Source organism: Oncorhynchus mykiss, chromosome 6 (genome assembly GCF_057628025.1).
Source record: "Oncorhynchus mykiss isolate SJ-2025 chromosome 6, ASM5762802v1, whole genome shotgun sequence".
NCBI lineage: Eukaryota > Metazoa > Chordata > Actinopteri > Salmoniformes > Salmonidae > Oncorhynchus > Oncorhynchus mykiss.
This window is the reverse complement of record NC_143027.1, coordinates 33,448,274-33,472,721: the sequence shown is the minus strand read 5'-3', so window position 1 is coordinate 33,472,721 and position 24,448 is coordinate 33,448,274. Positions and strand designations below refer to the sequence as shown.

The following is a 24,448-nucleotide window of genomic DNA, read 5'->3' as shown; positions in this document are numbered from 1 at the left end:
ATTAAATAGAGGGAGAGAGAGCACACATATCTTGGTCAGTGTCCTTTCCTTCCAGATGCTTCCTATTGGAGCAGACCTGCATGCTTATGGTTTCCTGATATCTGGTCTGACATCACACACACCATGAGAGGTTTGTTAAGCTGATATAGCCCACGCTAGGCAGAGGAGAATGAGGCTGTGTAAATAGGATTTCCTGCTTCTGTGATATCAAGCCATCTCCCCTCATCCTCCTCTTATCTAATCTACTCCCTCCCCTTTTGACTCTTGTGTTTGAGTCAGTTTGTTTCAAATGTTTCAACGGTGCTTTTTTCTCTCTGGTGGGAGGGATAGCAACCAGATCCGGACAGGGCTTGCATGTGTGTGTGCACTTGTGTGTGTGTGTGTGTAACATCCATCCAATATAATCACTAGTGAATATCTTATTGTCAAACTCCTACCCACTTCGTTTTGCCTTAGCGATCTCGTTATCTATACTTTAACAAGTTTGTTTGCTTACCTAGCAGCTGAAGACACTCCCCCCTCCCCTCACTAAACCCTGTACTGGCCAGAACAGTCAGATACAGTCTCAGCTAGTATTGTATGTTCAGTCCCAGACCACCCACCAGCCCGTCTTTCAGACCCCAGAAACAGTGGTCTTTTCCCCCAGTGGGGAGGCCTCTGCTCTGGCATGTATGGGAGTGGGGCATGCCTGGCACTCAGGCCGGGAACAGCTCTCCAACCTGGGCTCCAGTGGAGGATGGCATACTCAGTCACTGTACAGCTGCTTTGTTGGAGGCCCAGGTCTAGACAGAGCTGGTTCTACAGGAGTGTGAGTATACGTATGTGTGACTGCAGACTCATTCACTGTGAAGCAGCTTTGTTGAAGACTCACACAGTCTGGTTGTGTAAAGTGCTGATGTTACAGATTAGTAAAAACACACACACACACAATTCCTCAAACACATTTTTTTTTTGTGTTTTTTTGTGTTGCTTTTGACCAAATCAAATACACATGTTTAGCAGATGTTATTGTGGATGTAGCAAAATTATCTCTATAGGGTGAGTGTCCTGACAGCCAGAGGGGATGGAATGGGGTGTGCGAGGGACAAATTGCACTCCCTGTTCAACTGTCTAAAAACTGTCTGTCGCATTAGTTCCCATGGTCCACTTAGCATTCCCATAACAACTGTCAGTTAACAAGCAATTAGGATAAACAGAATGGATAGCCTACACAGATGTGCACACTAACACATCTCATATTCACATACAGTTTTACAAAAACACAGGTCTATACACACAAACCCCTGCTGCTCCACCGCCAACAAAACGTATTCATTCCCCACCGGTTTAGTTCACAAGGGGGCACAAAAAAAACAGAAAAAAGCCCATTGGGCGTCTATTACGTGAATACTAACCAAATTAATACAAGTAATTGTGAATTTCCATGAAGGCTGCTAGCTTTAGTTTTAGCATAGTTCTTGCCCCAAAAACGTGATTTTTCATTGTAAGTTAATTTACTTGTGTGGCTGCCAGCCAAATAGTGTTGCACTTCTGTTGTCATTTGATGAAAATTAGTTGCCGAATGTGTTGCACTAATGTATTTTCTGTGAAGGAAAACTACAGTTGCACGTCCGTGATCACTCTACTGAAGCAAAAATGAACTTGACCTTCAATATAAAACCCCTGTCAATACACAGCTTCCGCTTTCTCCCGTTGTGGTATTTACAAACAAACACATGACTGGCTCAACTGTTCTGGGGAACTACGTAAGCTTCATCATTTAAAATAATGTGACAGGTGAAATTAACAGCGCAATCTGCTTTATCTCCTAATGCATCGCACAAGTTGACTGCAGGTATTTTCTAAATAATAGCTAGAAATATTCAAATGTATTGAAAAACTAGTTTCAACATTATTGAAAAACCATCCCGTGGCTATTTCCAAATACCTCGATATATGGTATACCGCTCAAGCCTAATAGTGAGTTACTGGATAATGCAGGTCCATATTTAGGCATGACACCAAGCTATCCATAAGGACCCATGTTCTTTTATTTATTTCTTTTGTTATTTTTCGATAATTTTTTTAGGGGCTAGATCAGCTTTAATATTGCAGGTAGTGTGTAGCTTCCATCAATGTAATAGTCTGCATCAACTCTCGGTCTTCCTTTCCTGTGGCAGTCCTCATGAGAGCCAGTTTCCTCATAGTGCTGGTTTTTGTAATTTCAAAGTTCTTGAAACGTTCTGCATTGACTGACCTTCATGTCTTAAAGTAATTATGGACTGTCATTTCTCTTTACTTATTTGAGTTGTTCCTGCCATAATATGGACTTGGTCTTTTACCAAATAGGGCTATCTTCTGTATACCACCCCTACCAGGCTGTATCACATCCGGCCGTGATTGGGAGTCCCATAGGGCGGTGCACAATTGGCCCAGCGTCGTCCGGGTTTGGTCGGTGTAGGCCGTCATTGTAAATAACAATTTGTTCTTAACTGACTTGCCTAATTAAATAAACATATAAATAAACCTTGTCACAACAGAACTGATTGGATCAAATACATTAAGAAGGAAAGAAATTCCACAAATTAACTTTTAACAAGGCACACCTGTTAATTAAAATGCATTCCAGGTGACTACCTCATGAAGCTGGTTGAGAGAAATCCAAGAGTGTGCAAAGCTGTCAAAGCAAAGGGTGGCTACTTTGAAGAATCTCAAATATAAAATATATTTCGGTTTCTACTTAATTCCATATCTGTTATTTCATAGTTTTGATGTCTTCACTATTATTCTACAATGTGGAAAATAGTAAAAATTAAGAAAAACCCTTGAATGAGTGGGTGTGTCCAAACTTTTGACTGGTACTTCTGAGAAGTAGCCGTTATGTACTATTTTACACCTAGGGTTACTATACATAACTTTAACCCATTTTATAAGAGATTCTCCAAAATTGAAATATTCCAGGCATTTATATATAAACTCCTGTTGTACCCATAGTCGTAGCATGTCAATCTTACCCATCGCTAAGCATCAATTACATTTATTTTTCTATGGAAAAAAATATTTTTTTTTCCCAATCAGCCTCCTGGATGCTGAAAGTTATTGGCTCTTTGTCTTGAATCTTCCGGCCAAGGTAATGTTGTGATGCTTAAAGTCTACTCTACTCTAACTGCATGTTCATATACAAGAGAAAGTATACAATCTGATGATTTACTCATCTTGGGTTTACTTGTTGTCCTTTGCACTGTTTGTTTCCCAGTTTAATCAGATAAGTAATTATATATACAGTACGTGCTTCTGTGGGCCCTGCCGAGCACCGTAGTTGAGTACCAGTCCCTTGCCAGACTAAGGCAGTTGGGTGCCCCTCCCCTGGTCAATACCACAGTAACTTAACAATTTCAATTTTTTTTTTTACAAAAACACATTTACTTGAAAAACTGTGCAGATGCAAGATTTGGTAACAGAATTACGGTTTGTACTGTTTATGCCATCATTCTGTTACCAAAGTTTCCATCTGCATTGTTCTTCAAGTAAATGTGTTTTTGTAAAATTTTCTGTGGAAATTGTTAAACGTAGTCCTTGTGCAGAGATGAATGGTTAGTTCAACTTTGCAATCATTGGTTTTTGTTTGACATATAAAGTGAAAAATCTGAGTCTGTGTCACCATGCAATTGCCCTCCTGCCAGACTAGGGTAGTTGGGTGCCCCTCCCCTGTTAGACTAGGGTAGTTGAGTACCAGTCTTTCTATTGCGGTCAGAGAAGCAGCAGCCAAGAAGCTACCAGAAATCATTGGTTTAATTACTAAAGTGTTTTCCCTCTGATATTTATTTGTTTATTTGTTTTTCACTGGCCACTTTCTCACCATTTTTACGTTGTTTGTCCGTCAGCTAAATGTGTTGCCCTCCGTTCATCCCCAGTCCTACGCTCTCTGTATTATTTGGGGGGAAGAGCTTGTAGAGAACAATATACATTTCCTGCAATGGGTCAAGACGCAGCCTGCCGCCCTGCGCAATATAAACCTTGCTCTCGTTCTCTCGCCATTCCTTTCTTTTGTTCTCTCCTTCTCTCCCCTCTTACTTTGTTCTCCCTGCTTTTTCTTTCCCCCCTCTCTCTCCTTCGCCTTTCTTTATTCTTTGTAATGCCAGTTCTATTTCTAATACTTGTTTCGATGTGTCATTTATGGGATATGCCTTAGGGCGAGTCACAAGCTTGAAGAATTCAATCACACAGTCTGTTGAAGACAGACAGGTTGAGTGGCGAATGAAGTGAGCCCCTCTCCTCAATAAAGGGAACCATTCGCCCGCCAACTGGTCATTCTCGCCTTTCTTCCTTGCGGTAGTGTCTGCGCTCACTAAAAGCTCTCATCAGCACGAATTGATTGTCATTCTACTGAACTGTCAGGCGAACCGTGAGGTTAACACTGCCGAACATAGGACCTCAGCTCCTGTTGATTACATTTCTATTTTAGTCATTTAGCAGACACTCTTATCCAGAGCAACTTACAGTTAGTGCATTCGTCTTAAGATACTGTAGCTAGGTGGGACAACCACATATCTCAGTCATAGTAAGTACAGTTTTCCTCACTAAAGTAGCTATCAGCAAAGTCTGTTTAGCTAACGTCACATGGCTAGTTATTGAGACTTGGTTAGCCCTCGCCTCAAGGTTTTAGCTAAGGGCTAGCTGTCACTGCAAAGCTTAAGTCTAGCTACACTAAACAAGCTTTTCTACCTGCAAGTCTAGCTACACTAAACAAGCTTTTCTACCTGCAAGGGTAGAATTGCTGGCTCTCCTCTCACGTTTAGCACAACACACTCACGGCCGTGTTGACCAGACTGACCGCCCTAGCTTCACAGCTCGACGGTCGAGAGACACACATGGTTCGCCGAGAGCCAAAGATAGCATGCTCATTCTCTGGCTAACAGTGTGCTAACTAGCTAGGCTGTTAACCATGAGGTGAATGCTAGCTTGCTCACACTTTGCTTGAGGAATAGTATTTCTCGCAGCCATGGAGCCTGCTACCCCTACACAGTAAGAACCTAGCAGGCCTCCTGCCCCCTCAGCACCGGCACACCCGTGCCCATGCGAGGGGATGATAGCAGGCAAGGATACACACCCCATGTGTATCGCCTGCTTGGGTTTTGAGCACGCTACGGCATCACTTGCTAACCCCAAATTCTGCAAGCATTGTAAGGCACTGCCTGCAAACTGCCTTCATCAGTGAGTGCGAAGAGCAACCTCCAAACAAGACTCTTCGCCCTCACAGCCTTCGGGCAATGAGGCTAACCCACAAACCCTTCCCTCCTTGGAGGAAGCTAATTAATATGGGGCCCTCGATTCACTGTATCAAAACTAAACAGCGGGCAAGAAGGATGAGAACCTCGATATCGATGAGGAAGAAATACTCAAAATCATTGAGGCGGAGAAATCTCAAGCCCACTGCTCCAAGCCCTCTTCTGCCCTCAGTGCAGCATCAGCACCCAACGAAATTGTTGGGCTTATCAACATCTAAATGGGCAGCGACCAGGCTCGGCATCGACTGTTCCACACATGTGGGGGGTTGCTGCGCTGAAAGGGACTGGTTCAACTGGAGGAAACTTTGGTAGAGCAGACAGGAGAGCATTACAGTAGTCAAGCCTGCTTGTAATAAAAGCATGGATGAGTCTCTCTGTATCAGCCTGAGAGAAAAACGGCAACACATTGACAATGTTCCTCAGGTGGTAAAAATATATTTTGGTCACATTTCTAATGTGGGATTTGAAATTGAGTTCAGAATCTAAAATAGCACCTAGGTTTTTTACCTGGTGTTTTATCTTTATTGTCCGTGAATTAAAATGTGCGGCTAGATTCTCTGTCTGCTTTGGCTCTAACAATAAGGACCTCGGTCTTGTCTTGATTTAGCTGGAGGAAGTTGTGAGCCATCCAAGTATTTAAATCACTAATACAATCTAATAATATATCCGTGGAGCTAAAATCCTCTAGTGACACAGAAATGTAAAGTTGTGTATCGTCTGCGTAGCTGTGAAAATAAATGCTGTGCCTTCTGATAACGCTGCCAAGGGGTAACATATATAAACTGAACAATACCGGACCCAAAATGTAGCCTTGTGGAACGTGCAATATGTATTTTCTCTGAGTTATGTATTTCCTCTGAGTTACGCCCCATTCTGGACCTACGGATCATCAACAGCTTTCTGAGAAAGTTCACGTTCCATATGCTTATGCTCAACGTGCTGTCTCAATCTATTCGTCAAGGCGACTGGTTCACTTCAGTCAACCTGCCGGACGCTTTTACATATGCATTCTGCCCGGAGGTTTCTCAGGTTTGCCTTTCAAGGCACAAGGCACCTTGTGGTTTCCTTAGGGCTAGCACTTGCTCCTCATTTGTTCAGCATGTGTGTGGAGGCAGCTCTAGCATCCCTGAGCACCAGGATGCTAAGAGTCTCTGACTACATAGAAGATGACCTGCTTTGCTCCCCTTCACAGGAGCAAGTGGTACGAGACACGGCTTTCCTTGTAACCCATCTAACCGAGTTAAGGTTCAAGATAATCCAGATAAAGAGCTGTTTGGTGCCCACACAGAGAATAGAATATATAGGTGTCAAACTGGATTTTCTCTCTTATCGGGCTACACTATCGGACGACCGCGTCACGTTGTACCCAACAGTGCCTCGCCATATTCAACAGGGGGCGCTCTGTCACTCTCAGAACGTGTGTCTGAGTTCTGGGGTTGATGGCGTCCACCATCTCAGTAGTACAGCTGGGACTACTGAGAATGAGAGACTCTGGCTTGCTGCCCTTCGTCTGTGTCCACAACGGCACCGCAATCGGGCTGTCTCTCAGCTCTCCGTCACTGGACGAGCCCCTCGATCTTTGTTTCAGGCACTCCCCTAGTGGTACTGTCATTGACGAAGGTGGTGATGACAGACACGTCACTCACGTGGTGGGGCGCAGTTCACGAGGGAAGAGCAATAAATGGATTGTGGTTCCCACATCTCTGCCATTGTCATATAAATGACCTCAAACTGCTGACAGTGTTTCATGCATTGATACAGTTTCTGCCCTTCATTCGAAATTGTCACATCCTTGTCAGGACAGACAATATGACTCTACATGTTTCCTCCTCTATGATTGATTCTCCTCAACAAGGCATAGTAGCCCCTCGATGGCCAGGCAGGTTGTGGTTAGTGGAGATCATTCTCCTGCTTTATGAAGATCCCTGGCAATTACACAGGGATCTTTTGACCCAGGCGAACAGAGAGATTTTACACCCTCACCCGGAACCCATGGCCCTCTGGGCCTGGATAAATCTTCATTCGACAGGCTTGCCTCGGAGTCATTGAGACTATCCAGAGTGCAAGAGCCTCTTCAACACGCTCACTCTATGGACAAAAGTGGTGTTTTTTTTTAAGTGGTGTGACCGAAAACATATTCCTTTCCAATGCTCTTTAACTACAAATGTTATACTTCTTGCACAACCTTTTGGACCACGCAATGATTTGGTTTGTCAATTCATTTTGGCCCTCTTCTATACCGCCTGTAATGTGCTGCACTACAATTCCCAGCAAGCATTGCTAGTGCCAACGTTCTAAGCCAAAGGCAGTGCATTGAAACACGAACACCCCTCCTCCCAGACCCACACACACACATCACCCACGAGTCAGCCAGTGCACTGTATCATATCATCACTAAACATTTGCAGCTGCTCAACTGCCCTTAAAACTTCTTTGGGATAGGGCGCAGCATTTTCATTTTTGGATGAATAGCGTGCCCAGAGTGAACTGCCTGCTACTCAGTCCCAGATGCTAATATATGCATATTATTATTAGTATTGGATAGAAGACACTCTGGAGTTTCTAAAACTGTTTGAATGATGTCTCTGAGTATAACATAACTCATATGGCAGGCAAAAACCTGAGAAAAAAATCTAAACAGGAAGTGGGAGATCTGAGGTTTGTCGTTTTTGAACTCTCCCCTATCGAATACACGGTGGGATATGGGTTATTTTGCACTTCCTAAGGCTTCCACTAGATGTCAACCGTCTTTAGAGCGTTGTTTCAGGCTGCTCCTGTGAAGGAGGGCCAGATAAGAGCTGTTTGACTAAGGGGTCTTCCAGCAGCCTCGTTCTCAGTCATGCGCTTTCACATGAGAGGTATCTCTCGTTCCATTGCTTTTCTACAGACAATGGAATTCTCCGGTTGGAACATTATTGAACATTTATGATAAAAACATCCTAAAGATTGATTCTATACTTAGTTTGACAAGTTTCTTCGACCTGTAATATAACTTTTTGAACTTTTCGTCCGACTGGACCAGAACGCGCTTTTGGATTTGTTTACCAAACACCCTAACAAAAGAAGCTATTTGGACATAAATGGACATAAATTATGGACATTATCGAACAAAACAAGCATTTATTGTGGATCTGCGATTTCTGGGAGTGCATTCTGATGAAGACCATCAAAGGTAATTTAATATTTCTAATGCTATTTATGACTAATGTTGACTACCCAACATGGCGGATATTTCTCTGGCTGGTGTGGGCTCTGAGTGCCGTTCTCAGATTATGCTTTTTCCGTAAAGTTTTTTTGAAATCTGACACAGCGGTTGCATTAAGGAGAAGTGTATCTAAAGTTCCATGCATAATACTTGAATTTTCATCAACATTTATAATGAGTATTTCTGTGAATTCATGTGGCTCTCTGCAATATCACTGCATGTTTTGGAACTACTGAACATAACACGCCAATGTAAAATAAGATTTTGGGATATAAATATGAACTTTACCGAACAAAACATACATGTATTGTGTAACATGAAGTCCTATGAGTGTCATCTGATGAAGATGATCATCATTCCATTGAATAATTTTGCACGCCCAATTTTTCAGTTTTTGATTTGTTAAAAAAGTTTGAAATATCCAATAAATGTTGTTCCACTTCATGATTGTGTCCCACTTGTTGTTGATTCTTCACAAAAAAATACAGTTTTATATCTTTATGTTTGAAGCCTGAAATGTGGCAAAAGGTCGCAAAGTTCAAGGGGGCCGAATACTTTCGCAAGGCACTGTAACACACATCTCATTCTTCTTTGCAGATCCTTTCAAGCTCTGTCAGGTTGGATGGGGAGCGTTGCTGCACAGCTATTTTCAGTTCTCTCCAGAGATGTTTGATCGGGTTCAAGTCCAGGATCTGGCTGCCACTCAAGGACATTCAGAGACTTGTCCCAAAGCCACTCATGCGTTGTCTTGGCTGTGTGCTTAGGGTTGTTGTCCTGTTGGAAAGTGAACCTTCACCCCTGTCTGAGGTCCTGAGCGCTCTGGAGCAGGTTTTCATCAAGGATCTCTCTCTACTTTGTTCAGTTCATCTTTCCCTCGATCCTGACTAGTCTCCCAGTCCCTACAGCTGAAAAACATCCCCATAGCATGATTCTGCCACCACCATGCTTCATCGTAGGGATGGTACTGGCCAGGTGATGAGCGGTACCTGGTTTCTCTCCAGACGTGACGCTTGGCATTCAGGCCAAAGAGTTCAGTCTTGGTTTCATCAAACCAGAGAATCTTGTTCCTCATGGTCTGAGAGTCCTTTAGGTGCCTTTTGGCAAACCCCAAGTGGGCTGTCATGTGCCTTTTACTGAGAAGTGGCTTCCATCTGGCCACTCTATCATAAAGGCCTGATCGGTGGAGTGCTGCAGAGATGGTTGTCCTTCTGGAAGGTTCTCTCATCTCCACAGAGGAACTCTGGAGCTCTGTTAGAGTGACCATCGGGTCTTGGTTACCTTCCTGACCAAGGCCCTTGTTCCTCGATTGCTCAGTTTTGCCGGGCAGCCAGCTCTAGGAAGAGTCTTTGCGGTTCCTAACTTCTTCCATTTAAGAATGATGGAGCTCAGTGTGTTCTTGGGGACCTTGAATGCTGCAGAAATGTTTTGGTTCCCTTCCCCAGATCTGTGCCTCAAAACAATCCTGTCTTGTAGCTCTATGGACAATTCCTTCGACCTCGTGGCTTGGTTTTTGCTCTGACATGCACTGTCAACTGTGGGACCTTATATTTACCCCTTTTCTGCCCAATTTCGATCTTGTCTCATCACTGCAACTCCTCAATGGGCGTGGGAGGTGAAGGTCAAGTCATGCGTCCTCCGATACATGACCCACCAAACCGCGCTTCTTAACACCCGCCCGCTTAACCCGGAAGCCAGCCGCACCAATGTGTCGGAGGAAACACTGTTCACCTGATGACGAGGTCAGCCTACAGGTGCCCGGCACGCCACAAGGAGTCACTAGAGCGCGATGAGCTAAGTAAGGCCCACACGGCCAAACCCTCCCCTAACCCAGACAACACTGGGTCAATTGTGCACCGCCCTTTGGGACTCCCGAACACGGACGGTTGTGATACAGCCCGGGGTCAAACCCGGGTCTGTAGTGACACCTCTAGCATTTCGATGTAGTGCCTTAGATCGCTGCACCACTCGGGAGTCCGCCTTTCCAAATCATGTTTAATGAATTGAATTTACCACAGAATGATCAATGGAAACAGAATGCACAGGAGCTCAATTTTGAGTCTCATAGCAAAGGGTCCGAATACATATGTAAATAAGGTATTTCAGTTAGTTTTTTTAATTAGCAAACATTTCTAAAAAGCTGTTGTTGCTTTGTCATTATGGGGTATTGTGTGTAGATTTATGAGGGATTAAAAAAATTAAAAATAATTAGAATAAGGCTGTAACGTAACAAAATGTGGAAAAAGTGAAGGGGTCTGAATACTTTCCAAATGCACTGTATATGGTGTGGCAGGTAGCCTAGCAGAGCAGGGGTTTACAGCCCCCGGAGGGCCTGAAGGCTCATTCCACCAGAGGTATGGCTACCTCTTGGGCACTGTTCAAAGGCATCTCTTAACAAGAGATTTGCGAGGCAGCATGTTGGGCCACCCCTGATACTTTAGAGGTTTTACCGACTGGATCTCACTGCACCTTCATTGGTGCATATTGTCCTCGGTATCGGAGCCTCTGAGGGGTGATGCTGTTGGAGCTACCCTTGCTTCGGAGAACATGTCTGAGTTACGGGAGTGGGCCATATCCCATAAGTAACACATCGAAACAAGTATTCGAAATATAGGGTCTATGAGAATATGAGTGAGATGTGTCACTGCTTTTTCCTACTCGCAAGAGCGCAAAGAAGAGACTCATGCTTGAGAATGACAAGTTGGCAGGCGAGTGGCTCCCTTTATTGAGGAAAGGAGCTCACCTCCTTCGCTACTCGACCTGTCTGTCTCCAACAGACTCTGTGTGATTGGATTATTTGAGATTGTGACCCGCCCTAAGGCATATCCCATAAGTGACGTATCTCATTCATATTCACATAGAACCGGGGTAACCCTACGTTTCCCTGGCTGAAATTGCAGTGGTCTGTAACTCATAAGTAGACCTGAGCAGGATATATTGGAGAGTTTTTCCTCTGTGTCTGTGACACTGCAAATCAGTGGCCTTGTGGTTAGAGTGTCTGACCTCAGATTGGAAGGTTGTGAGTTCAATCCCTGGCTGAGTCATACCAAAGGCTGTAAAAATGGGACCTGATGCTTGGCACTCAGCAAGGAGGGGGTTGGGGGTAAGGCCCTGCGATAGACTAGTGTCCTGTCCAGGGGGTGTACTTGTACATCAAGCTGCCTCATGCTACAGGAAATAGGCTCCTGTGCATGCAAGGCTACTTACTTACTGTGACCTGGGGGGCTTTACTCATAAACTCATACTCTATCTCATCAAATTTTATACAGGAGCTGGTTTAGACTGGATTTTGTTGAAATAATATGAGAATACAGCTATAATGGACATTTAGCATTTCTAGACTGATATATGAAAAAGAAAATACAAATGTTTATTCAGCAATGGGTTTTAAATGATCTTGATGAGGGATGGCATGTAGTGCTAGTACACTGTACTGTATGTACTCACTAACCTGCTGTATCTGTATAGTAGAACTTGAGTTGGGTATTTGACTGCAACTGCTACTAGTAGTTTAGTACTCTGAGACAGTACATGGCCTCTATAGTTTGAAGGGAGGAAGAGGGCTAGAGAGCTCAGGAGGAGTTCTATTCTTGCACCGAGCCAGGGGACAACCAATTGTTCAGCCCTCTCCCCTTCTCTCTCCCCCGTCCACTCCTGTTCTCACGGAAGGCAGTTTGGCCATGCAGCTGCCATATTTCACCCAGGCCACGGCCTGTGGTGCTGTCACAGCTTTCCCGTCATTGTCTCGCTCCTGTCGACTCCCCCATGAATCCTCAGTCCTCTCAGCCCTGCTGCTACTGTGTGAACTAGCTCGACTACATCCCCACAGGGATCCTGGGGGGGTCTTAACTTTTCTTGGCGCCGTTGTTTGAAGTGCTGTCACCATGAAAATGTTTAAGATTAACAGCATACATATTTCATCCAAAGATGGTAGATATGGCTTATTTGATGGATATTACTTACCAAGCCAAGCAGACAGACCTGGTGCCAGGATAGGCCTAAAGTGACTAAGGGGGCAGTTGAAATTCGGTGAGGGGGCACAATTTTTGGGGGTTCTTCCATTGGAATCATATTGAATTCTGCTTATCATGCTATATCACAATAAACATAAAGTTCGAATGCTGAGACTCTGAGACCATTGAGTGCTTTTGAAGTGACAGGTTGGCACAAAATCTGTAGCCCATCTGCACTGTATCAGCACAATGGACAGCGCCCTACACACTAAAGCAAGGCCATTTTGGCAATTAATATAGGCTATATGGGTAATTCACCTATTACAAACAGCCTATGGGAATACAGCTGTACACACAGCTGTCTTACCAAAACAATACAAACTAAATTCTGAAAGTAATAGCCTAGTTATTCATGCAAACAAAAATACTGAAAAGCAGTTTGGCTTAGAATACTGACACAACTGCGAATGCGATCGAATGAATGTGAACAGAACAAAACAGCGGTAGGCTTACTAGGCCTATAAACATAGATCAGATCAATAAAGGCATTACACAATCTAGGCTAGTTACTTTAACAGTAAACAAACGTAGTAAGCACAAGGCGATTGCAAATAACTAAAACATAGCCTACTACAGTGAGATGCAACAAGCTGTCTTGCCAAATAAACAGGCCTATAGACCCGCTTCAAACATGGGAAATCACGCAGCTTATGAGTTCAGAAACACCTTGCGATATGGCACTTTTGTGGATCAAATTCGACTCACCCAAGTATTCAATTAAGTAATCCCGGCCTACCATAAACATGTACGTCCAATACGTGCAGTTCTATTTACAACCGGGAAAAGCAATAGGCTACCAAGTGCCTACATTCTATTTCTATGGTTATTTATTTCTATGATGATACATACTGATATGTAGCTATACCCAAGGGTGACATTTGGGTTCTTGCATTTTAATTATATTGAATTGTGTTTTATATCACGCTATAGCCCAATAAACATACAAGTTTTACAACAGTGATGTGCAGAATGGCATCTTGGAACGCACAACTTGTCGATTCTTGTCACGGATGGCTATTTTCTTGTCTCCACTCAGGAAGGAGATGCGTTCTGTCTCCTAGAGATGAATGTACTTTGGTGCAAAAAGTGCAAATCAATCCCAGAACAGCAGCAAAGGACCTTGTGAAGATGCTGGAGGAAACAGGTACAAAAGTATCTAGATCCACAGTAAAACGAGTCCTATATCGACATAACCTGAATGGCCGCTCAGCAAGGAAGAAGCCATAAAAAAGCCAGACTACGGGTTGCAACTGCACATGGGGACAAAGATCATACTTTTTGGAGAAATGTCATCTGGTCTGATGAAACAAAAATAGAACTGGCCATAATGACCATCGTTATGTTTGGAGGAAAAAGGGGGAGACTTGCAAGCTGAAGAACACCATCCCAACCGTGAAGCACGGGGGTGGCAGCATCATGTTGTGGGGGTGCTTTGCTGCAGGAGGGATTGGTGCACTTCACAAAATAGATGGCATCATGAGATAGGAAAATTATGATTATACAGTGCCGTGCGAAAGTATTCGGCCCCCTTGAACTTTGACCTTTTGCCACATTTCAGGCTTCAAACATAAAGATATAAAACTGTATTTTTTTGTGAAGAATCAACAACAAGTGGGACACAATCATGAAGTGGAACGACATTTATTGGATATTTCAAACTTTTTTAACAAATCAAAAACTGAAAAATTGGGCGTGCAAAATTATTCAGCCCCTTTACTTTCAGTGCAGCAAACTCTCTCCAGAAGTTCAGTGAGGATCTCTGAATGATCCAATGTTGACCTAAATGACTAATGATGATAAATACAATCCACCTGTGTGTAATCAAGTCTCCGTATAAATGCACCTGCACTGTGATAGTCTCAGAGGTCCGTTAAAAGCGCAGAGAGCATCATGAAGAACCAGGAACACACCAGGCAGGTCCGAGATACTGTTGTGAAGAAGTTTAAAGTCGGATTTGGATACAAAAAGATTTCCCAAGCTTTAAACATCCCAAGGAAAACTGTGCAAGCGATAATATTGAAATGGAAGGAGTATCAGACCACTGCAAATCTACCAAGACCTGGCCGTCCCTCTAAACTTTCAGCTCATACAAGGAGAAGACTGATCAGAGATGCAGCCAAGAGGCCCATGATCACTCTGGATGAACTGCAGAGATCTACAGCTGAGGTGGGAGACTCTGTCCATAGGACAACAATCAGTCGTATATTGCACAAATCTGGCCTTTATGGAAGAGTGGCAAGAAGAAAGCCATTTCTTAAAGATATCCATAAAAAGTGTTGTTTAAAGTTTGCCACAAGCCACCTGGGAGACACACTAAACATGTGGAAGAAGGTGCTCTGGTCAGATGAAACCAAAATTGAACTTTTTGGCAACAATGCAAAACGTTATGTTTGGCGTAAAAGCAACACAGCTGAACACACCATCCCCACTGTCAAACATGGTGGTGGCAGCATCATGGTTTGGGCCTGCTTTTCTTCAGCAGGGACAGGGAAGATGGTTATAATTGATGGGAAGATGGATGGAGCCAAATACAGGACCATTCTGGAAGAAAACCTGATGGAGTCTGCAAAAGACCTGAGACTGGGACGGAGATTTGTCTTCCAACAAGACAATGATCCAAAACATAAAGCAAAATCTACAATGGAATGGTTCAAAAATAAACATATCCAGGTGTTAGAATGGCCAAGTCAAAGTCCAGACCTGAATCCAATCGAGAATCTGTGGAAAGAACTGAAAACTGCTGTTCACAAATGCTCTCCATCCAACCTCACTGAGCTCGAGCTGTTTTGCAAGGAGGAATGGGAAAAAATGTCAGTCTCTCGATGTGCAAAACTGATAGAGACATACCCCAAGCGACTTATAGCTTTAATCGCTGCAAAAGGTGGCGCTACAAAGTATTAACTTAAGGGGGCTGAATAATTTTGCACGCCCAATTTTTCAGTTTTTGATTTGTTAAAAAAGTTTGAAATATCCAATAAATGTCGTTCCACTTCATGATTGTGTCCCACTTGTTGTTGATTCTTCACAAAAAAGTACAGTTTTATATCTTTATGTTTGAAGCCTGAAATGTGGCAAAAGGTTGCAAAGTTCAAGGGGGCCGAATACTTTCGCAAGGCACTGTATATTGAAGCAACAGCTCAAGACATCAGTCAGGAAGTTAAAGCTTGGTGGCAAATGGGTCTTCCAAATGGACAATGACCCCAAGCATACATCCAAAGTTGTGGCAAAATGGCTTAAGGACAACAAAGTCAAGGTATTGGAGTGACCATCACAAATCCCTGACCACAATCTTATAGAAAATTTGTGGGCAGAACTGAAAAAGCGTGTGCGAGCAAGGAGGCCTACAAACCTGACACAGTTATGCCAGCTCTGTCAGGAGGATTGGGCCAAAATTCAACCAACTTATTGTGGAAGCTTGTGGAAGACTACCCGAAATGTTTGACCCAAGTTAAACCATTTGAAGGCAATGCTACCAAATACTAATTGAGTGTATGTAAACTTTTGATCCACTGGGAATGTGATGAAAGAAATAAAAGCTGAAATAAATAATTCTCTCTACTATTATTCTGACATTTCACATTCATAAAATAAAGTGGTGATCCTAACTGACCTAAGACAGTTAGGATCTAATTTCTACTAGGATTAAATGTCAGGAATTGTGAAAAACTGAGTTTAAATGTATTTGGCTAAGGTATATGTAAACTTCCGACTTCAACTGAATCTAGTACCGGAGTAATACGGAGTAGCTCAAAACATTACTAATCACAAATTACTCAAGGGATCATGATAATTTTCTCTTAAAAAAATATGTTTACACCCCTATTTTGAAAGTGGGGGTGCAGCTGCTCCGTTTGCTTCATTGCTCAGGCACCTATCTTAGCATAGCAATGTACCTCAGTCTCCAGGCTCATACAGTTGCTGTGGAGTACAGTTAGCTAGTCAGCAAGCTGCTAAGTTATAGCTAGCCAGTCAGTCCTACATACACTGTAGTTGGCTTAGCCTAGCATTAGCCTCAATGATCTGGATACTAGCATTCATTGGTGCAGTTAGCCAAAGACCTTTTTATTATTTATATCAAGGCCTGCACTGTTTCTCTTTCATCCTCTAAGCTTTTAATGGGTATTTTCCAACACAAATACTCAGTGATGATGACCTCATCCTTACTCAGCCCTCTCTGCTGTGTTTGTCCGTGTCTGTGTGGTCGTTGCCCAGTCGCTTTCCTCCCTGGGACACAGGTGTATTTATTTTTCTGCCCTGTGGCAGTCATTGTGCCAGGGCATGCCTGCACTTCTGCAGAATTTAAAATAATAAATACACGTTTCCCTCCATGGAGAGAAAATGACTTCAACACACACATACCTCTTCAGGAGTGGATTAGGAACAGGCCTTTTACAGTGAGATAACAGCCAGTTTCCTTGCGTTTGGAACATCTTACGGTCACTGTCTGAAGTGACCTTCCTGACACCCCTTCTAAAGAAAGACATATAATTTGTTATGTTTAATAGACAAATATAAGTAATGATATTAGTTTAATAGTTTCTTCTTTGATTGTAAAACTGTTCAAACTCTTTTGAAACTGTGAAACTGCACTGTGACAACCAGAACCAGACAAAGGTATTTTCATAAGCCCCTTTCAAACTCTTAAACTGATATGTTCTTTGGTGATTATAGCATATATACAGTACATTACTACATGGCTTAATTAATACTGTGTGTATTGTACTCTCCTTCACTCTCTGTGATCATAGGTTGAGGTGGGTGGTCTGTGGCTCAGTCGAGAAGGGGGGGGGGGTGTACTTTCATTCCGTTGCCTTTTTTATATTAAGCGTTAATCCCACCAGTTACCTTGGTAACTGTCTGCCCCCCACCCCTCCACTCCCATACCCCCTGGCTGGGCAGACCCACCAGGGCCTGTCCAGTCTGCCTGGTACAGTAATTACAGGAAGGACCTCGGCTCTAATGGTCCAGTGACTAGGTCAGGAATGCCGATTTGATGTCTTTGTTTAAGTGCTCTTTCAGAACGAGTCACTCGTTGCTTCACCTCTTTCATTTCTAATCTGAAAGAAATAAGAAAGCTACTCTGTTTTCCAAGGCAGAGCTGTGAGGAGCTCTGTTAGCCTGGGCACCTGTACACCTGCATGCTACAGTACATTACTGTCTGGGCAGCTAGAGTATGGTGCAGGCATCAGGATGTCTGTATGAGGATGCGTCCTAGATGGCATCTTATTCCCTATATAGTGCAATACTTTTAACCAGAGCCCTATGACTGAGTGTATGATTCCTACAGAGACAGGGAGTCAGAGAGGCTAGTTCTGTAATGTTGAAAGGATGGGGATCTCTCTCTCTCTCTCTCTCTCTCTGACGCCAGATTTATTTCAGCTGTGGAGGGGGTGGTGTTGGGGTCTAACACTCTCTGTCTGCTCCCCTCAGAGTGAGTATTGTTGGGGCTCTGTTACACCCGCTGACTCCATGGGGCAGCAGGAGGGTTAGTCTCAAGACATTTCCTGGAAAAGCTAAATAATTTTGGATATAAAGTTAACAAGTTCAGTTTTGAATTAAAGTTGTTTTTGAGTGAGGGACCTAGTGGAATCTAACAAGGACTTAGCGTTTTGTCCACCCACTGACTCCCACATTAGATGTGTAATGTGTGTGAGCCCAGTCAGTGGTAGAACAAAACAATAATACATTTGTTGTTATTATTAATCTGTTCTATTATGTTATTATTATGTTGTTGCCAACATCATTGTGTATTGGACAGCTTTTTTTATAGTGGCTCAAGAGGCTTTGGTCTGTAATGTTACATAAAGCTTATATCAAGGTTTTCCCAGCATAGACTTGGTGAGCTCTCTGGGCTCCCAATGCCTTGCCCTCCTCGCCCCGGGTCGATAAGATGCCATTCGATTGTTTTTCTCATTGAGCTTTTTCGCTTTGCATTGTTGATTTCATTAGACTTTGCTTCAGTGTATATTTTCACTTCCAAGTATTGTTCCCTGGTGGACTAGTTGTTTAGTGGGGACAAACAGTCCACAATGACAGACCTGAACAGGCTGTTTCTGCTGAGTCAGACCAGGAGCAGTGCCAGGGGGACAGACAGAGCTGTGGTCTGTAACTGATTACACAGGATAACTCCCAAATGGTACCCTATGCCCTTTATAGTGCACAACATTTGACCAGAGCCCATAGGAAATAGGGTGCCATAATGGTACTGTTTAGCTACAAACACTTATGGTCTGTGGCCATTTGAACTCGTACTGTAGCTAGGTGTAATGTGTTGAAGTAACACTTAACCCAGCTGTGTGTTTGTGGCTGTTTTTCAACTGGTTTGTGGCTATGATAGTCATACTCCGTTATGGGTGTTTTCATACTGGGTTTACTTTGAGGTTATGTTTATGAGTAAACCATATGAAAATATTATTGTATTGTGTTATTCGCTGGTGTAACCCCTTGTAATAAGGGGTTTGTAGTGAGAAACAGGCGTATTGCTTCTGTTAGTGTGGTTGGAGGCTTACTTGACCTAAATGACTCAATGTTCCCTCTGTCCCTATATTAAATATAGAAGAGGGCTATATTGGATGTGATGCTAAAGGAATTAAATTATTTTGTATTGTATTGTATTGTTGCATATGGGGCTCTGGTCAGAAGTAGTGCACTATATGGGGAATAGGATGCCATTTGGGACACAAGCATTGTTTTTAAACTTCTCATATCCACTGCCTCCATAATACCCCATAAAGTAAGAATGTCTCTCCCCACCCTTATCGTTTATTACCCCCAAGGGGAATCTTTCCACCTCCTCCGCCTCCACTAGCCTTCACTAAAACACAGTCATTAGATAACACGTATCAAAACAAATTAAGCCTTCAAATCAGAGGCTCTCACTTTTCTAATTAATACTGAGGAAGAGCCCTTTGTGCCATTGTTACCAGAGACCTGACCTGCCAACTCAAACACAGCGAGAGAGAGAGAGAGAGAGAGACTGAGAGAGACTAAGAGAGCGAGGCGGAGGGTCGAAAAATGGACCCCGTATTCCCTTTCTCTCTGCCAATTACAGCACATAACTGTAATCAGCAGGCTAGCTGGACAGTAAGGAAAGAGGCTGGTGTAAGAGCATGGTCAAGATTTTGTGTCACTGGCCTACACACAATATCCCATAATGTCAAAGTGGAAATATGTTTTTAGGGATTTTTATAAATGAATTAAAAATGAAAAGCTGAAATGTCTTTAGTAAAGAAGTATTCAATCCCGTTGTTATGGCAAGCCTTAATAAGTTCAGGAGTACAAATTTGCTAAACAGGTCACATAATAAGTTGCATGGACTGACTGTGTGCAATAATAGTGTTTAACATTATTTTTTTTATCACTATCTGTACCCCACGTATACAATTATCTGTAAGGTCCCTCAGACAAGCAATGAATTTCAAACACAGATTCAACCACAAAGACCAGGTAGGTTTTCCAATGCTCTGCAGAGAAGGGCACCGATTGCTAGATGAGTTTAAAAAAAAAGCAGACATTGAATATCCAGTTGAGCATGGTATATCAATACACCCAGTCACTACAAAGATACAGCGTCCTTCCTAACTCAGTTGCCGGAGAGCAAGGAAACCGCTCAGGGATTTCACCATTAGGCCAATGGTGACCTTAAAACTGTTAGAGTTTAATGGCTGTGATGGGAGAAAACTGAGGATGGATCAACAATATTGTAGTTACACCACAATACTAGCCTAAATGAAAAGAAGGAAGGCTGTACAGAATACACATATTCCAAAACATGCATCCGGTTTGCAATAAGGCACTAAGAAAGGAAATAAGTAAAACTGCAAAAAATGTGGCAGAAATGTACTTTATGTCCTGAATACAAAGTGTTACATTTGGGGCAAATCCAACACAATGTGTCACTGAGTACCACTCTTCATGTTTTCAAGCATGGTGGTGGCTGCATCATGTTATGTGTATGCGTGTCATTGGCAAGGACTAGGGAGTTTATTGGGATAAATGGAAATGGAGCTAACAACAGGCAAGATCCTAGAGGAAAACCTGGTTCAGTCTGTTTTCAAATTCACATTTCAGCAGGACAATAACCTAAATCAGAAGGCCAGATATACACTGGATTTGTTACCAAGATAACATCGATTGTTCCTGAGTGGCCTAATTATAGTTTTGACTTATATCGGCTTGAAAATCTATGGCAAGACTTGAAAATGGCTGAAAATAGCAATGATCAACAACCAACTTGGCAGAGCTTGGAACATAAAAAAAAAATAAAAAAAATACAATCTGGGTGTGCAAAGCTCTTAGAGACTTACCCAGAAAGACTCACAGCTGTATTCGCTGCCAAATGTGATTCTAACGTGTATTGACTCAGGGGTGTGAATACTTATGTAAATGAGATCTTTTTGTATTTCATTTTCAATACATTTGCTAAAATTTCTAAAAATATGTTTTCACTTTGTTATTATGGGGTACTGTGTAGATGGATGAGAAAATATTGAATCACTTTTGAATTCAGGCTGTAACACAACAAAATGTGGAATAAGTGAAGGGGTATGAATGCTTTTGAAGACACTGTTACATACACTGTTGGACATGAAAGACTGTAAAAACACCAGCAAATCAGCAAATCAGCTCCAAGTGATTTTATTTGAGGAAATATGTTCCAAAGTATTCCCACACATAATAGAGAGAGATAGACAAAACATGAGGAACACCTTCCTAATATTGAGTTGCACCCCCTTTTGCCCTCAGAACTGCCTGAATTTGTCAGGGCATGGACTTGAAAGCATTCCAAATGGTTGCTGGCCCATGTTGACTCCAATGCTTCTCACAGTTGTCAAGTTGGCTGGATGTCCTTTGGGTGGTGGACCTTTCTTGATACACGCCGGAAACTGTTGAGCATGAAAAACCCAGCAGCGTTGCAGTTCTTGTCACACTCAAACCGGTGCGCCTGACACATACCACCACACCCCGTTCAAAGGCACTTCTATATTTTGTCTTGCCCATTCACCCTCTGAATGGCACACATACACACTCCATAGCTCAACTGTCTCAAGGCTTAAAAATCCTTCTTTAACCTCTCCTTCATCTACACTGATTGAAGTGGATTTAACAGGTGATATCAATAAGGGATCATAGCTTTCACCTGGTCAGTCTGTCATGGAAAGAGCAGGTGTTCCTAATGTTTTGTACACTCAGTTTATGTGATCGTATACAAATGTAAGCAAGGTTTGAAATTGCTATGTTTTAGTCAAATGTTATTTCTGTTTGGGCTTCTTGCAGTCCTTTTGCGTCTACAAATTACTTGTAATTATCTTCCGGACCCCTGACAATCTGCTCAAGAAAAAATTGTCCCGTGACTGAATCTAGTTGATGATCCCTGCTTTAATGTGTTAAGATATATAAATAGGACAAAAAAAAACTATAATTGACATGGCATCGGTTGTGTGTGTTCTATTTGTCTAATTTAGACAGATTTAGACCAGGCAGTGGTATGAACACCTATCACTGCTGAAGCTAGTGATTACAGGTGTGGTTGGTTAAGTCAGGCTGCTGTAATTAGATGGTAGTGTAAATTCCAGGTAAATAGTTATTAGGTTAAACAGGTTGGGAAACATGTCCAAACACCTATTGAGTGGTTGGATTCCATGACTTAACATTCTGTTTTTAGGTGAATTTCTAACTTGAGATGCGACTCCAGCCCTCTCGTAATTCTCCCACTGATATCGCTTCTCATCCTTGTGTTATGATAGTTAGTTGTTGAGTGTATTGTTTGTCGTATCTGTGGTTGTGCAGGGTGCTACTTCTGTATCCCTCCTGTCTCTGATACATTCAAAAACATGTTTTTCTGCATATTTCTTCATTTTCCTCATAGCTGTGGATTTACATAACCAGTTTTGTTTGTTACTTTTTTCTTGCTGTTGTCTAATCCTTTTTTTCTGCCCCTCTGTGTCATGTTCTTCAACTCCCAGTCCTATCCCACCAAACTGATACTTGTCTGTTCTGTGTGGGAACTTGCATGTGTGTGCGATGGGGAGAGGGTCTGGTCCTGTGCCACGCTCTCCTCCGGGTCCCGTAAGTCTATTTGCTTTCAGATGTGGTCCTTAACAATACCCTCCACTCCCCACACAGACCCGATCACACACACTCGGCTCTGAGCGCGCTGAGAAAACAACCCACAGCCATAACAGGAGCTGGAACAGTGGCCTGCTCTATAGGAAAAATGTGCTCTCACATCCTGGACTCCTGCCTCTCCCCATACTGTCCTTTATAGATTACATGAAAGTCCCCAAAAATGTCAGGAAAACAACACTTTATGCAACACTCATGCATTGCTAATTCAATCTTGAGAAAACAGAGAAAAATACACCTTTTGATTTATAAAAGAATAAACATTTCCATCTGTCCCCTAGATACTGGTGAGGAAAGTTAGCATCTGTCCCCTAGATACTGGTGAAGAAAGTTAGCATCTGTCCCCTAGATACTGGTGAAGAAAGTTAGCATCTGTCCCCTAGATACTGGTGAAGAAAGTTAGCATCTGTCCCCTAGATACTGGTGAAGAAAGTTAGCATCTGTCCCCTAGATACTGGTGAAGAAAGTTAGCATCTGTCCCCTAGATACTGGTGAAGAAAGTTAGCATCTGTCCCCTAGATACTGGTGAAGAAAGTTAGCATCTGTCCCCTAGATACTGGTGAAGAAAGTTAGCATCTGTCCCCTAGATACTGGTGAAGAAAGTTAGCATCTGTCCCCTAGATACTGGTGAAGAAAGTTAGCATCTGTCCCCTAGATACTGGTGAAGAAAGTTAGCATCTGTCCCCTAGATACTGGTGAAGAAAGGCCTTTGTGTTGTTGCTTCACCGCTGGGGGTTGAACAAAGGAGAGGGGATAAGTTTTCTTATGACTGTTAGACCCCCCCCCTGCTCCTCCGGGGTAAGTGGGTAAAACTAGAAGTAACAAGAGGGAGAGAGAAATGGCATGTCCAGAATCCCACTTCTGTCATGGAGGCTGGGCCATGTCTGAAACAGTGACACAGAAGAGAGGAGAGTGAGAACAGAGGGAGGAGAGGCCTGACTAACAGACAGCAGTGACAGTCTCATTATGTTGCAGAGGGAGCATGTTCATGTCCTACTGTGGGATTGATTGTCTCTCAGCCCAACATGACAGCCATCCAAAACTGCAAGGTTCAGATGAGAGGGATTGCTGCTGGGCTGGGGGGAGCGGCTCCAGCCTCCGGGTACAGGTTTCCCTTAGGCACAGATTGCAATACTGACCTTAGATCAACGCCTAGGGACAAGTTATTCCTCTGGGAAGCGGATGGGGATTGACCTGAGGAAATGTGAGAGGTCATAAGGTCACAGCGGGGTTAAGACTGTATTGATCCTGTGTGTTTCTGTATTGGTAGATCCTAGATGAGATTGCAGAGCATGGCATCAGGATCTACCAACTGCCAGACGCGGACTCAGATGAGGATGAGGAGTTCAAGGAGCAGACACGAATACTGAAGGTACGACACACACAGAAAGGCTACATCCCAAATGGCACACTACTCCCTATATAATGCACTACTTATGACCAGAGTTCTAAGGGACCTAGTCAAAAGAAAGTAGTGCACTATAAAGGGAATATGGTGACATTTGGGACGTAAAAATACTAACACCAACTAAGAGAAAGAAACTCAAGGAGAAACACCATTACTGAATGAGACTGGGAGTGACGTAGAACCACTGTTATGTCATTTTTCTCTTAACCACTGGGTTTTTAGAATGGGTGAGAATCATACTATTGAAACTGACCCGTTTGAATGGGCTTTATGTTAAACGTAAATGATCCGGTCATTTTTCCTTACTCTGGTACGTACAGAGTGTCTGTGGATTTTTGCTCCTCCCTTGCACTTGATTGATGAATTAAGGTCACTGATTAGCAAAGAACTACCCTCATCTGGTTGTCGAGGTCTTAATTGAAAGGAAAAAACT

General features: G+C 42.9%; 1 protein-coding gene across 2 annotated transcripts in view; it reads left to right on the top strand.

The window, feature by feature from the left end:
- The window catches only part of LOC110525804 (septin-2), a 49,739-nt gene that overhangs the window by 13,022 nt on the left and 12,269 nt on the right, over positions 1-24,448 (top strand). For both annotated transcript variants that reach the window (XM_036979948.2, XM_036979949.2), the window contains one exon: positions 23,878-23,979. In XM_036979948.2, the coding sequence (XP_036835843.1) occupies positions 23,878-23,979 (102 nt within the window). The remainder of the gene's footprint in view (positions 1-23,877; positions 23,980-24,448) is intronic.